Source organism: Lissotriton vulgaris, chromosome 11 (assembly GCF_964263255.1).
Source record: "Lissotriton vulgaris chromosome 11, aLisVul1.2, whole genome shotgun sequence".
Lineage (NCBI taxonomy): Eukaryota > Metazoa > Chordata > Amphibia > Caudata > Salamandridae > Lissotriton > Lissotriton vulgaris.
In genome coordinates, this window is record NC_141699.1 from 227,295,697 (window position 1) to 227,311,618 (window position 15,922).

The window sequence follows — 15,922 nt, forward strand, 5'->3', positions numbered from 1 at the left end:
AAGGAGGAACCCCAAACAAACTTCCTGAACTTATTCACAGCCCAATATATACCAAGCGCCTCTTTCTCTATGACAGAGTAATTCAACTCTGCCCCCTTCAAACATCTCGAAGCACAAGCTATAAGGACCTCCTTGCCTTTCCTCAGCTGTAACAACAAGGCACCAAGACCCTTACTGCTAGCATCTGTTACAATAAACGTTGGATCGCCTGGAACAAACGCCTGCAAATTTGGTGCATTCCTCAGATCCATCTTCACCTGATCAAACTCTCTGCTACACTCCTCAGTCCAATTAAACACAGCATTTTTACACATGATCTTCCTCAGATTAATAGTCTTATCTGCAAAGTTTCTGACAAACTTATTGTAAAATTCTGCCATGCCCAAAAATGAAGAAACCTCTTCTTTTGAACATGGTTCCTTCAATTTCTCAATTGTTTCAACAAGATCCTTTTTTGGACAAATGCCCTTCCTAGAGATATGGTGGCCCAAATAATCTAGTTCATTGACACCAAACTTGCACTTGCTCTGACGCAGAGTCAAACCAACTTCCAACATTTTCTTCAACACCAGGCAAACCCTCTCATCATGTTCCTGTTCGATCTTACCAGAAATGAGAACATCATCCTGATAACATCTTACCCCCGGTATTCCTTTGAACAGATCTTCCATAATTCTCTGGAATACCGAGGCTGCCGAAACCAGCCCAAAAGGCATTCTTAAGAACTTGAATGCACCCATTGGTGTAATAAAACTAGTAAGCTCTTGACACTCTTCTTTTAGCGGAACTTGGTGATAAGCCGAAGCCATATCTAAGGTGGTGAAATAGCAAGCCCCATCTAACGTAGAAACCAACTCCTCTATGTTTGGCAAAGGGTACTTGTCAACTATTACCTCTTTATTTAAAGCACGAAGGTCAACACACAGCCGAATCTCATTATTAGGCTTCCTCGCGACCACAATTGGTGCGAGCCACTCAGTTGCTTCTACTGGTTGTATAACCCCAGTCGACAGCAACTTCTCAATCTCTTTACCCACAGCATCCTTTACACAAATTGGAATGCGTCTTACTTTAGCAGCAACAGGCACCGCACCCAACTTCAGTTTGATGTTGTGATTGTAACCTTTTATACATCCTAGTTTCTCACTGAACAACTCTTTATAGTTCTTAATGAACTTGTTCTCAACATTGTCTACAGCCTGTACCTGAATAACTGGATGAGCATTCGGATTGAGACTCACACCCAACCTTGCCTGATGAGACCAACTCAACAAGTTGTCACCCCTGTTTACCACATAAACTTTTGCTTCTGTATACCTCCCTTTATATTCAATGCAGTCAAAAAAGTAACCCATTATTTTTATGGGATGTTCTTGATAACCTGTTGGTCTTATATCCGGTTTACACAAAGTTTTTTCCTTCCCAAACACATTTTCAAACACCTCATTTGAAATAAAAGTAACATGTGAGCATGAATCAAATTTCATCAACACACTTGCTTCCCCAATCAACACATAATCAGAAGGATGTTCTACAACATCATCATTAACCTGAAAGCTGACCAACTTAGTCTCAGTCTTCATATCTCTCCCAACTCTTGTTCTACAATTTCTACCAATGTGTCCCTTTCTGCCACACACATTGCAATTGAACCTAAGAGCAGGACACTCTCTCGCATTTGCCATATGCCCATATTTCCCACATCTATAACAGGTTCCTTGAAAAGGAGTTGTGAATTTCTTACTCGACTGTATTTTAGAAATTCCACCATCAACCTCCCCTTTCAACCTTTCCTCCTCACACACCTCTTTTTTTTTCTTCTCATCCTGTCTCTTCACAGCCTGACACACCACTTCTTGTGTTGAAGAACTACTTGGTTTGTCATCCTTTTTCTCTTTGCTTAGTTCCCCAACGCATTTTAACATATGTTCAACCCTTTTTGCAATACCTACTACTTCTTCAAGTGCAGGCTCATCCTTTAGCCACAACTCTTCCCTTATCTTATCACTCACGCATCTCAAAACGAACTGATCCCTAATGCGTTCTTCCACTAAACCTCCAAACTTGCAACTTGAAGCCAACTTTCTTAGAGCAGTAATGTACTCCTCAACACTCTCTTCCTTACCCTGCTTTCTTAACCCGAAATAGTACCTTTCCATGATTGTACTTCATTGCTGGACATGTAAACCTGTTTAGTGTTTAAGAGGGAGAAGTGTGATGACCTGTCATCACAGGTAGTATTGTTCCCTGCCACTGCATCAGCCTCTGACTAATTACTCCAACCTCGATTAGAAGATAACGCATATGCCAATGGGGCACCTTTGCTCAGTGTAGTGCATAAAGGTACAATACAATCCTATGAATACGGAAAATAATAGTGCTATCTTAACAGTTTGGATCCAGTACGTGAACCGAAATTTGAATGAAAAATTTGTATTGGCTAAGAAAAAAACAATCTGAGTGCCATTGCTTCATTTGAAAAGCAAAATAGGGAGAAGTGTGATGACCTGTCATCCTGGGTTTTCTGGTTCCATGTTGGAACCTAGAGTTTGGAACCACATGATACCAAGGTTCCCATATCTTGTAATTCCATGTTTGTGAGTTGTTAGCTGACTGTTGGTTGGGGCTGATTAAATATAACCTACTGAACTTAATCCAGTGTGAATCTCACTTTATTACACTACCTAGGGGATTATGAATGGAAAACACACTTTTGGGAAACCCCACATCTTAAGCATTCCATTATCAATTTACACGAAACATGGCAACATTTCATGTAGATTATTCAGACATAAAAGTTGTTAGATATCAACTAAATGCGTTCACGATGCAAATGCTGCTTCAACATAAGGACAAAGTCAATATCAACAACACTATTATTATTGGTATTTTGCGTCTATGATTCAGCACCAGGATGATTTAAAACTGAAGAATACAGTTATTATTAGTTAATTCATGTCTGCTGTAAAGGTTGTTCTAAGGCACATTGATCACTTTTTGAACCAAGTACTGACATCCATGGTGTTGACAAGTTTCATTGGAGACCTACCACATCCTGTTCTTAAATCTCCAACACATTTGCTTAAGAGCACTGAACCAGTTGATAATGTATTTAATCAGTGTTGAAAGGTGGTTTGTTAGTAGGAACAGGTAGATACCTACAGCTAGTAATAACACCACAATCACAAATAAGGCCCAGTCAAGTCCCAATAAACAAATCCTTGCTTAAACCTTGGTAGCTTGGCTGATGAGCAGTCAGGCTTAACTTAGAAGACAGGAGTGCAAAGCATTTAATGTCACCAAAACTGTAAATAAGTAAAGGACACAACAACAACAAAAACACCAATTTATAACAATAGAGATTATTTTCAAATATAAAATGACAAAACTCTAATCTAGGGAACTGGAAATTAGAAATATTAAAGTTGAAATTTTTAAAATTATGCTTTTTACTGCCTAAAAGAGTAAAAGTGACGACCGTGGCTATCTGGTCGTGCTGGACCGGGACAAAGTCAACGTTTCAGGCCGACTACTATGAAGCGCGGGTCAGATGTGATGAATGGTTGGGCTCTGGTCAAGTTTTCACTTTCTTACTTGGTCACTTTTTTTGGAGCTTTTTCTCTCGATGTCTAGTGATCAGGTCCTTGGATTCAGATTTCAATGATGCCGGCCTGCTGCAGCATGATGCCTCGGTGAATCCTGGAGGTGTTTGTGTTTGTCGTCGACAACGAGTAGCTCCGGAGCTGTCAACTGGGCAAACCTTTACATACAAGCAGAGTCTTCTTCTGCAGCTTTTTCACAAAAGTTGGCAAAAGGTCCCAAACATTCAGATCTTGTTCTAAAAGGTTTCCCGGGGGTCAGAAGAGGTCCACAGCACCATCTAAGGGGTCAGAAGCTCTTGTTTGCCTCTTTGGGCCTAGGACTCCAACTCCCAGAATGCACCTTGCCAGTCCAGGAAAATCCAGGTAAAGCTGGTCAGCTGGCGTTGTTCTCTTAGTGGATGTTGCAGCTGGTCTTCTTGCACATTTATACCTGTTGCTGCTTGAGGAGTCCACTCCTTATTCTTGAAGACAGGCAAAAACCTTCTTATGTGGAGCCTTTAAAGTGCAGCAGGTGCAGTCCTTCTGAGTGCAGTCCTCTGTTGTGCAGTCCAAGGGTCCAGCAGGGCAGACCTTCTTCTTCAGATATTTCAGGCAGGGATCTGAGGTGCACTTGCAGCTCTCCCATATTTATTCCCTATTCAGGGCTGGAAAGAGGGGGACACCCCAACCAATTGGGTTTAAGTTGCCACCTTTTGCCACAACAACATCCTGGGAAGTGTGGCATATTTTTGTCACAGAATGTGCATCTCTTTAAAAATCAAAATTGAGAAAATCTCTCCTTGGTGTTCAAGTCTGGCTAACCCAACATACAGGTGTGTCGAACTTCCCTACACTCCCTATCCAACCCTTCTCATAATCTAATTAGAGGGGCTCCCATCTGGCTGGGGATCAAGGAGGTGGGAGCTGAACTAGATCCTGTGACATTTGTGCTTCTGCCTTTGGAGATCAGTTTATCTCCCCAAACCCTTTCCGGTTCCTGGCTTTTCCAAGAATCAAATCTCCTCTCACCAAACGGCTGCATGGTTTCAGCCCCACACCTCTTCGCACCAAATCAGGGAGCAGTTTAGCTCAGGCTGTCAGAGAGTGGACCATAAGAAAAGGCTGCTACAGGGCTGTTTAAGTAGCTTCAGGAAAGTTCTAAAACAACTTTCCTGCAATAGTTATAATTAAATTTGACCTTGGCAAGTTGTTGGATTTATTTTAACTATTATTCTAATACTTTGAATTATGTTGCTAGCTAACTCCTGCCAAACATTAGACTTCATTAAAGTGTAATAAAGCCTTCTCATTTTAGCCTATTGAGCTAGCAGCACTAGAATTAGGAACAATGACTTTTGTTATTTTTCTCTCACCAGGGCATACCTTCGGTGTGACATATGTAATAATAAGGTAGTTTTGGACTTTGGAAGTACTTTTAATTCCAAAGACGAATTTGGGCACAGTTTTATTTTAAAACCCGCCTGCAAGGCAGAGCTGGCTTCATAAAAATGACACCAGACACCACAGCAGTGGATACTAAAGTCCACTGGGGGCTCTAAACCTACATGCTCTACCATACACTAGTGACTTACAGGTAGGTTGTCTTAGCCAATTGTAATTACCCCAATGACCATATACATTTTAAGGATGAAGCACTGGGCCTGGTTAGCAGAGCCCATGGCACTTTCCGAGTCAGTAACCACCAGTATCAGTCAAGAAATGGAGGTGAGCTTAAGAATGATGATGGATTCAACCCAGATCTGTGCCTGGGGGAGAATGCCTGAAAAGTTTCAGTGCTCCGTCCATCATCTCTTTGTGTTTGCTTTGTTAGCTCTAAGTTGGCAGGGTATGCTCAGACATGGGTCCCTTGCTCACTTTGCCACTGGATTCAAGCTAGTCTGGCTGATGAAGGGTGTTACCCAGAAACTAGTCCCAGGATGCTTGTTTCCGGTTCAGGGAAGGCCGGGCTGGACTGTTCCCATGAGGCACAGGATCAAGACTGATTTGCATATAGCTGGGTCTGAACTGAGGTGGCAAAGTGAGCCCCCCTGGCCCTCACCCTGGTCGCAGATACTATCCGCCCTGTTATTCTTGACCTGGTGAATCCCTCCACTTCTACAGGCGTAGTTCCATTGGTCTGGAAATGTGCAATGGTGAAAGCCCTTTTTAAAAAAAACTCATCTTGATCAGGCTAATTTGGCTAACTATCGTCCCATTTCCCTCCTACCCTGGGTGAGCAGGATTCTAGAGAGACACATAAATACTACACTTGTAGCCTTTCTGGAATCTAACAATCTACTTCACCGCTCCCAGACTGGGTTTTGTCCTCAGCTTGGCACTTCGACCGCCCTCCTTGCAGTGACAGAGGAAGCCAGATGGAACCTAGATCAAGGGGGCACTGCAGCAATTATCCATCTCGATCTCAGTGCAACATTTGACACTGTTAATCATAATACATTGATCCACAGACTCAAGAACTTGGAAGTAGCCAGTTCAGCGGTAGCCTGGCTGCAGTCTTTTCTCAGCAAAAACTCCTTTAAGGTTTTTGAGGAAGATGTTGTCTCTAACTAGTTGCCGCTCATCTGTGGGGTCCCCCAGGGCTCTGCCCTGAGCCCCACGCTGTTTTATATATATATGAGACCCTTGGCAGAGATTTTCCAACCATTTGGCATTAAAATCATCACCTATGCAGACGATACCGAGCTAGTGGTGGCACTTAACCACCCCGAGGAGGTTGCCAGGAAACAGGGCGCGTAGGCTCCAAATCTGTATGAGCGAGCAAATCACTTCAAACGTGGCTGATTTAAGCAGGAAGGGTCCATTCAGGGTTAATCTGCTGGGCCTGCGAAGAGCATTAATATATTCACACCATCGGGCAAAAATGCTCTGTATTCAATGGTTTAGTGACTAAAGGAAACGTCTCAGCCCACACGGTCTGAGACGTTTCCTCTACTCACGAAACTATTTGCTCGCTCATACCGTTTTGGAGCCTACGCACCCTGTTTTTCCTCAGGCCCATTGTTTGGGCTACTGATGATAGCTTGCCTCCATCTCCCCTCCCCACACTCTTGCCCCGAGGAAGACCCCAACGTTAGGTATATACTTACCTACTACTCTCCAGGGGTCAACTTTGACATCTACCACACTAGCCAGTTTGATCAACAGCGATTCATCACTGTATCTTTTGTCTGCAACTATGGCTATCTAAATGTCTGGATTTTAATGTGATTTACCTGGCTCTTGTATGAGCTCCTTCCTGAAAAATACCTGATTGTGTGAATCATACGTTGTTCTACTCACTTCCTTATGTTCACTTCATTCACTATACCCTCACCCTTCCCTCCTGGGGCATTGCTTTGAAAACTTGTGTTGACAAATGCTATAAAATTCAGACTGTTCAGTGTGATTAAACAACACTGTTCATCAAGAATACTACGATTCTGTGTGTACTTGTATATAATTTATTAGTTCTTTAGTGCACATTAATTCGTATACTGAGACTATTCCCCTTATGTATTAAACTTATGGGGACAATATGGAGCTTTTGCTCCTGGGCAACTCCCCCTCTTTCAATCCGGCATTACATTGGCCCGATTGTCTAGGCCCGGCCCAAGTCCCTAAAGACCAGATTAAGAGCATGGGTATTTGGCTTGACCAGTCCCTTACAATCATCAGGCAGCGAAGCTTTCAGCGCCTTGCTTCGGCGTACTAAGGATGCTTCGCAGGGTCCTTCCTCTCCTCCCTTTTCATGCCAGAAAGATGGTCCAAGCCCTGATCCTCTCTCGCCTGGATTATGGGAACGCCTTATATCTGGGAGCTCCACAGCACACCATCAATAAAATCCAAATTATTCAAAACTGTGCTACTCGCAGGTTTCTCCAGATTCCACGTTGACAGTCCCCCCAAACAAGCTCTAAGGAGCTTGCATTGGCTGCCGGTCAGGAAAAGGATCCAGTTCAAGGCTATGTGCTTGGCCCATAAAGCCTTTTGGAAGAACGGCCCGCCCGTTCTCCAATCGCTGATCACTCCCTATCAACCGAGGAGAGTTCTTCGGTCAACTGCCTCTTTTCTCACCTTACAACCCAGAATAAGGAGAGCCAGATGTGGTGGGCGCTCCTTTTCATATAGGTGTGCCATCGGTTGGAATGCCCTTCAACTTCATTTGCGCAAAGAGTCCAATCTGCTCTCTTTCCGAAAGCTAAAAACCTGGCTCTTCTAGATACAAGTTCCTCTCTCATGCTCTGATTTTGTACTCGTACGCAGCCCTGCTAGGCCTCCGGGTAGCCATCGTGCTTTACAAATGACATGTCATTCATTCATTCAGCTAAAGTATGATGATGGATTCAACCCAGATCTGTGGGTGAGTGTCTGAAAAGTTTCAGCGCTCCGTCCATCATCTCCTTGTGTTTGCTAAGAAATGGGGGTGATCAGGGCAAAAAGGATGACTTTCTTAAATTCAGTCTCTATGTTACCCAGCTTTGCACTAGCAATGTTTGCAGGGTCTGTGTTAAATTAATCTTTTCGAGTAATTAGAAAGAAAAACCTGCAAAGGAAGGCTCATAATAGTGCTACAATTCCTTCTCAGCAAACATCGATCTACTAATATTCTTGTTCTACTTTACGAAGATAATTTTGATACTGAAAATAGAAAGAAAGGAAAGTTCCAATAAGGAATACATCATACCATAGGCTTTTGTATTGAAAAGAATTTAACAAACCTGGATGAACTGCATATGCTGTTACACCCTTTCCTTCCATCTGTCGAGAGAATTCTTGAGTGAAGTATATGCTAGCAAGTTTGCTGCGGCAGTAAGTGAAAATGGGCACAATGTTGTAGTTCAAGTCTTGGAAGTCCAGCTTTTGATACTTATAAACATCTGAGGTGATGGTTACAATGCGGCTTGGTGCAGAGCTTTTAAGAAGGCCCATAAGGAGGTGAGTGAGCAGAAAGGGGCCAAGGTGGTTAACTCCAAAACACATGCTGAAGCCATCATCTGTCCAGTCAAGGAGAGCAGGCACACCTAGAAGGAAGAAAAGACACATTACATTGGAGATACACACTTGGATAGTGACAGAACTATAATCGCAATCAGCACATTGTCATCAGTCAGTTAATGGTTTAGATGTTGATGTCTACCAAATTGACTGAAAACCTACCTCTCTGGTGGGTTTCTTGGTTATCAATGTCGTCAAAGATATAGTTGTGCTAATGTACAATAGACACTTTCAAAATTGAAATGGTTTTGTGTTGCAATCAGGTAATGAACAGAAACGTCCAAGAAAAATATAGGGAATATAAAGACTGTACATATAAGTAACACAGTTGAATGTAAAAACAGATAAGTGTCAGTAATTTGGGGTAAGGTCCAGTTGGCAGGAACATTATCAACTACAAAGAGAAACAAGTATATGCAATGCAAAAGGTCACACATTTGCAAGAGTTTTATCTATTGGCATCGTAAATGACAATGCCTTTTATTTATCTGTTTTGAGAATTAACACATAAATAAAAGGCATTGCCATTTACAAAGCCAATATCTCAAAGTCTTGTAAATGCAAGACCTATTTTATTTCAAAGAAGCCACCGCCATTGTCCCGGCCTGCTATGAAAGTGAAAGCGCGGATGGCACGCTTAATGTTACAGGAAAGCATGTTGTGCCTGCAGTAGGGGAAACTCATTAAAGAAAATAGAGCTTACAGACTAAATAAGACATACCGTGTAACAACAGAAGTAAAAGGACCAATCCTCATGGGAGGTTAGAAACAAAGGCAAGGCAGTACTAAGGAGGGACTAAAAAGCCTATTAACCTCTTCGATTCTCATGACGGCTCCCGGCCGTCAAGAGTCACGGTTGGCGTGTGCTGATGACGGCAGGAGCCGTCATGACCACGCCCGCGATCGGAATGATCAGCACTGCGGCGGAATTAGCGCCGCAGAGATGAGGTTAAGGAATCAGAAGCCAGCATTTACAAAGGGAAATGACACAAGCCAATGAAAAATATGGGCAGAGAATGAGCTTCAAGTCCATCCTCGAATACAGCATGCCTCGCAGAGCAACGCATGCCCTGCCCAGGATTGACCTAAAAATTGCGTGCAAATCCACCTTTTCAACCTGCTGTACAAGCAGCCAAATGTAGTACTGAATTATGTGAATTTGCAGAAATGAATATTAGAAAAACAAAATTAAAGAACAGTCATAAAGAAAGAGGGACAAAGAATACTTCATGAAACTCAGAGCAGCAGTATGCTGATGGGGGGAAGCAGCAGCGGGAAAGCATTTGTGGACATAAATCAGAAGGAAGAGTGCACTGATCTTAATCAGCAGTGTCAGCATGCAGCGCTCTTCTCGCCCATCACAGTGTCCTCTATGGCCAAAATCAAATTACTTATGAGCCTACTAAGAAACACCAAAATGCTCATGGATTCGTTTTTAAGGGGAGACACTGGGGTGCCTACTGACTGGGTGCTTGCAGACACATGCTTGGTACAGTGAGGTTCGAACTTCGTGACAGTATAATTAGTTAAATGCAACACTTTTTCGGAGTGTCATCAACTCCAGACAATTTGACGAAGCCTTGTGGGAAAAGAGTTATCAGATATCACTGGAAAATAGTTTAGACTTAATTCTGAATACTGTTTGTTCTACATTCTTTAGCACATAAGACTTAGAGAAAGAAGACCAAACCTTCTCAAAGTGATCTGTATCTAAGGAGAGTTATTTCCTAATGCGTAAGGAAGACTGTGGTTTGTCCCATTTCAATGATTAATCCCGATTAAATTAAACTAAAGTTGGTGAAAAATGTCTTCTGTCTATTGTTATCAATGTTCCCTTGAGGAAAGACCCCAAAATCCTTTCTCCAATGAGGGTGGATAACTTTGCAGTGTGAGGGGGAAAAATACCTACATCAATGTTTCTCATTTGCAGGTGATTATGTGCAATGCCCTTAAAGCCCATCGGGAAGTCTCAAAACTAATCAGTGGATGTAATCGGTGTACTTACTTCTTTCCTCATCAATTAAGCTTTATTCGACAATTTGTCATAAAATCATAAATCATGACATCAGGTCCCAATAAAACAGATAAAATCAGATAAAATGAGTAGCTTCTCTCAGTTAAAAAACATCTATAAAAACAAATTATAAAACAATGCAACTAGAGCAATAAACACACGTGGAAACTCAGCTCATAGTAACAATAGAAAAGGAGCAGTACAATGTTGCTAATTTGGGAGCCGTGAACATGTATAAATTCACATATATACAAGTCTCTATAACAATTAAAGACATATACACTAAGAACATTAACCATGATGCCGCTACAGCTTTGGCTCCTATAGTCCATGCCCAGCCTAAATATTTGGCTGCAGCGATATTGAGTGGCAGCCATGTTTCAGAACGAAGCAATCTTAGCGCCTCATCGCATTTCCTTGTCCCCAAGGCTCGACAAATAGGGGCCAGCCATATTCATCTTGGGCGAATATAGGCGGGACAGGCAAATAGCAAATGAGCCAAAGACTCAGAGGTTTCCTTGCAACTAGGGCCGATTTGACTGGAAGCGTACCTACTCTCAATTGAAACAGGAGCTTTCTATCTTGTTGCTTTGTGATAGCATCCCAGTAAGGTTTTATGTTTTGGACTGGTTTAACCATGAGGAATTGGCCCATCAGAGTCAAGAGGTCACTGTTCCTATATGTATTGGTATCCACCCATCCCCAGTATATTTCCATCATTTGCTCTCTGGACGGGAACCGGGCGTTCTCAGGGTTTTCCCACAGGGCCACCAAACCAATGTTTAGGATAAGTGATCTAACCTGCTGTAACCATGAGATCTTTTTAAAATGGTCACAGCGTATCAGATCTTTAAAGCCCTTAGTATAGTGAGCCAGTTCCGGGGTTGTCCAGATTCTCCGCCAGTACATCAAGGGATGTAGTCTAGCGCTATCCATGAGTGCATTCCTTCCTAGATCATGGAGCATGGGCTTTACCGGGGTGCTTTGAGGAAGATTCAAACATTTTCAAAAGAAGCTATTCTCCGCTACAGCCAATTTTGACAGGTTATTAAAGCTCCAAAGTTCTGCCCCATATATGACTGCGCTAACGACTTTCATATTGTAAATAGTCAAAGGAGGACTTACTGGCTTGGTAAGGGATGCATTAAATTCAGACAATATGGTACCCCCTAACTGACAATGTTTTAATGTGACCATGTCCAGATGCTTATCCCACTTCATATTATCCTAGATAATAACTCCTAGGTATGTTAAGTCAATTACCCTCTCCAAGGGACGCTTATTCAATAGCATTACTCCTCCTGAGGATCTTTGCGGGTTGTATGTCATGTACTTAGTTTTTGAGACGTTTATCTCAAGACTCCGTATGTGACAAAATTCCTCAAAGAGAACTCATGCTCTCTGTAAACCACTTGGAGTTTTTTAGGTCTCGCGACCTATCAATGCGCGAAAGCGCATTGAGCGGAGCGAGAATTCAAGTGCTCGAAATCCTCGTCAAACCAAGGGCTTCTTGTGCTGCGGTTATCATTAAGTTCACGTGAATCACGTGACCAAACAAGCACACGCATTCACGGCCGCACAGCACATCAAAGGGCTTCTCCTCCCCTAATTATTTCAGTTTCCCGGCCGCTCTGCATTAACAGGTACGTGTTGTTTTTCACTTTGTCTCCGCGCGTGCGTCTCCCTCGTGGTTTTCACCCACCACTCGTGTTGTTCTCTCCCTTGTTTTTTTTACTCTCTTCTTGAGCTCATTTCACTCTCCCGTATCCCTGACGCAACTTCTTCGCCTGCTCTCTAAACCCCTCCTCCATCGCTCTAGCAGTGTCCCTCGCACTTTCATTTGCCTGTTTCCCCTACCGCCTTCACTACCTTGTACCCCTCACTGCTTTTCTACTCCTCCTTTTCTTTCACCCTACTGAGCTCTGCCACTCATTCCTTACTTGGCTCGCTTCACCTCCTCCCTTCCTTTCTAACCCCCCCCCCACGCCCGTCCTTCCTATTTTCTTGCGATCGCTGGTTACACTCTCCTCTGTGCTGCTAGTAATACCCGATGCCGGCGACTCCGACCAGCCCCCGTCCCTTTACCTCCCACCTCGATGGCTGCGATTCATGCTCTCAGTTCCGTCTGCCCCAGCTACGCCCCCCCACCCCCCACCCGCTACAGGCGATGCACAGCCCCCCCTTGCGCCGCCTTTTGCTCTATATAATGGCCCAGGGCGGCCAGTGGTGCAACCTCCTCTGTTGCTGCTCTATTCGTCCCTCCTCAATGCTCTCTGTGCTCTGATGCTAATCTCCCAGCAAGAACATTGTGTTCTTCTCCTCTCCTCACATGTCCTGGAAGCAGAGCCCAGTGTTCAGGAGCAGTGTGCCCTCCCTGCATCCCCCACCCCCACCCTCCTCCCCATTCCTGCTTCCCGTCTTGCTGCACAAGACCGTGTGGACATGACCAGCATTGCCACATAAAATTCATAGGATGCATGGAATGTTAGTATTTCCATCGATGGGTACACGAGTGCCCAGAATATTTAAATCTGTCCGCTCTCCCTTGTCAGGCCACTTGGAGTACTAATGATGGACTTCGTCCTCCTTCTACTCTTCCCTTCATCCTTAACTCCAGCCTGGCTCTATTGTTCCATCTCTACCGTCCAGCGAGCACTCTGCAGCCCCCACGCCCAACCACCCCTTCCGTATCACCCAATCAGCCTTTTTACCTCACAGCCTTTTCGAAACCCACTACTCCATTTCCTGTACCTCCTTTATATTGCCCAGTAACTTTAAATCTCCCACACGGCCTTGGCCTTTCTTCCACCCATACATCCTCTACTTCCCATGCCTACATCGTTTGGTGGTCTCTGTGAATTCTCTCTTGCCCATCCCAATCTGTCGATCCATTCCTCAGTCTTTCATTTCCTGTATTTACACTCTCCACCCTCAGAGGACCAGCACCGCTGGTCTATGCTGCTTGATCTCCAGTTTTACTGACCATGACATCTTGACTTTGATATATAATAGGGAAATAAGTTGGTCATGCTGTTCTCTGGTCCAGTATATGTGGTTTTCTAAGCGATTACACAAAAGGTGGGTGGCTTTCTCTTTAGTGGGAACAGTCACCTCCCTAGGGTGCAGAAGACCCAGGTTTTAAACCTCAACCCTGCTTCCTCCATGTTCCCTACATTGATGCCCTGTGTGATCTTGGTTGAAAGCTCCACACAGCTGATGCCTTATATGATTGTTGTTGCCTGGTGCTGCCACATCAAGGTACGCAACTTCAACGCAGGATAAACTTCAGTCAAAATTATTTTACATTCTGCAATATGTTGCTTCACTCTTCCTAATCGCATGGTCTTGAAGTTCTCAGCATGCAGATTGCTGTTGGATTGAAAACCAGAACTGAATAAAGGTGTGAATTATGACCAGGGGCCATTTTGATAGCTATGCCAAAATGTGAATTGAAGGCCCTTCTATCACCCCAATGACCGTGTAATGTAGGTAGAGGTGATGACCAAAATTGACAAGATCCAATTTTGCCTGTTCTGCAATTTCCTTCAGAGGGGGATTGGGCTGTAAAAACTGCCCCCTTTTAGCTCTGTAATCACGGGTTCATGGGCAATTCTTCTTACACCCAGCTTAATAAGAATTTAAACAAGCACTGTCGCTGCCAATAGGTCTCGCAGTAGGAAAGTTGGAGCTATTACAATTGCAAATAACAATGCCTTTTATTTTTGTTTTAATTTTAAAAACAAAGGGCTTTGTCATTTACAAAACCAATAGCTCCAACTTTCCTACTGCGAGACCTATTGGCAACGCCAGTGCTTGTGCTATTAAGAGGGTGTCATTGGTGAAAATACGGAATTCTTATGCCCGCCAATTTAGGTGCGTGCGTTGGAGTGTCCTCCAAGAATTTTGCAACCCCATTTATAAAGATGGAAAACAAAGTGGGGGCCATAACACAACCTTGTCTCACACCCCTGACCACTCTAAATGCGGGAGTAACCTGTCCCTGACTTCTCCACCTAATCTTCGCATAGGTGTCCTCGTGGAGTCTAGCTACAAGAGATAATAGATCTTGGGGCATCTTCAAATCATACAAAACTCTCCACAATCTATTTCGAGGCACTAGATCAAAAGCTGCCCTTGGGTCTACAAAGGCAGCAAACAGGCTGCCTTTTTCCAGGACCACTGTTTTCCAACAAAGGAGAGTAAAGCGAAATGTCTGATCAATAGTGCTTATGAGCGGAAGCCTGCTTGAAGGGGGGATAGGATTTCCTGCTCAATAAGCCAGTCCAGGATTTTATCTAAAACAAGGCAACCCATGATCTTTTGGGTTGAGTCAATTAGACTTATGGGTGTATAATTTCCCGGATTAGACTTAACGCCCTTTTTAAATATTGGGATGATCACAGCACCTTTCCAAGACTCAGGTATCGGTGAACCCATTGCAATTTCATTCATTAGAAGTAAGATGTAACGACTCCATATAGTTTTATCATGAAGAAAGATATTGGCTGGATTGCCGTCAGGACCTGACGCTTTACCTCCCTGCAGGGTACCTAGTGCAATGTCGACCTCCGTTTTTAAGAAGGCAGGGCCATCATAATAAAACCATGCGGGGGGGAGGGGGGCAGACTGTTCCTCGTCAACATTACTAGACTCGTATTGTGATTCAAAGTGCTTGACCCATTGATCTTGGCTCACATAATTGACTGGTTCTGCATGGGTCCCACCTCTGCCATATTTTACTACATCCAAGAAGAGTTTTCTGATTTTTATTTTCACAGATGCTTTTAAGTCACTGCCACCTTTTTTTTAACCCAGGATTTTTTGGCCATCTCCTGGGCTTTCTTATATTTATGCCTAGCATACCGAACTGAGGGCATTTTACCACCCTTAATTGCTTTCTCCGGGGATCTACGGCCTTTTTGCATTCCTTATTAAACCAGACAATTCCCTTTTTCCGGATGGTACCATTATTTTTACCAGTCTTAAGAAAATAGGTACGAAGCTGTCTGAAGAACTCTGCGTGGAATCTACTAACCTCCTCAGACGAGGCCCTATTAAGCAAAAGTTCCTCCATGTCTGAAGTTGCATTAACTGCATCTACTGCCAACATCTCTAGGGCTTCCAGTTTTACTAGGAGATTCGTCCATTTCAAGCGCCTCATATTATTTGATGGAATTGGATCAAGAGTTAACAAATCCCCTTCAGAGGGGAGATGTAACTATGTCTGCTCTTAATTTCAAAGACCACAACTAGTAGGTTATGATTACTTTCGATGCGAAAAACAACACTCATATCTCTTAGTTTGTGCCATAACTGACAATTAATTAAAACA

General features: G+C 43.4%; 1 protein-coding gene across 1 annotated transcript in view; it reads right to left on the reverse strand.

Moving 5' to 3' along the window:
- Window positions 1–15,922, reverse strand: part of LOC147679565 (retinol dehydrogenase 12-like) — a 108,719-nt gene that overhangs the window by 18,318 nt on the left and 74,479 nt on the right. The window contains exon 3 of the mRNA XM_086943146.1: window positions 8,300–8,602. Within this exon, the coding sequence (XP_086799272.1) occupies window positions 8,300–8,602 (303 nt within the window). The remainder of the gene's footprint in view (window positions 1–8,299; window positions 8,603–15,922) is intronic.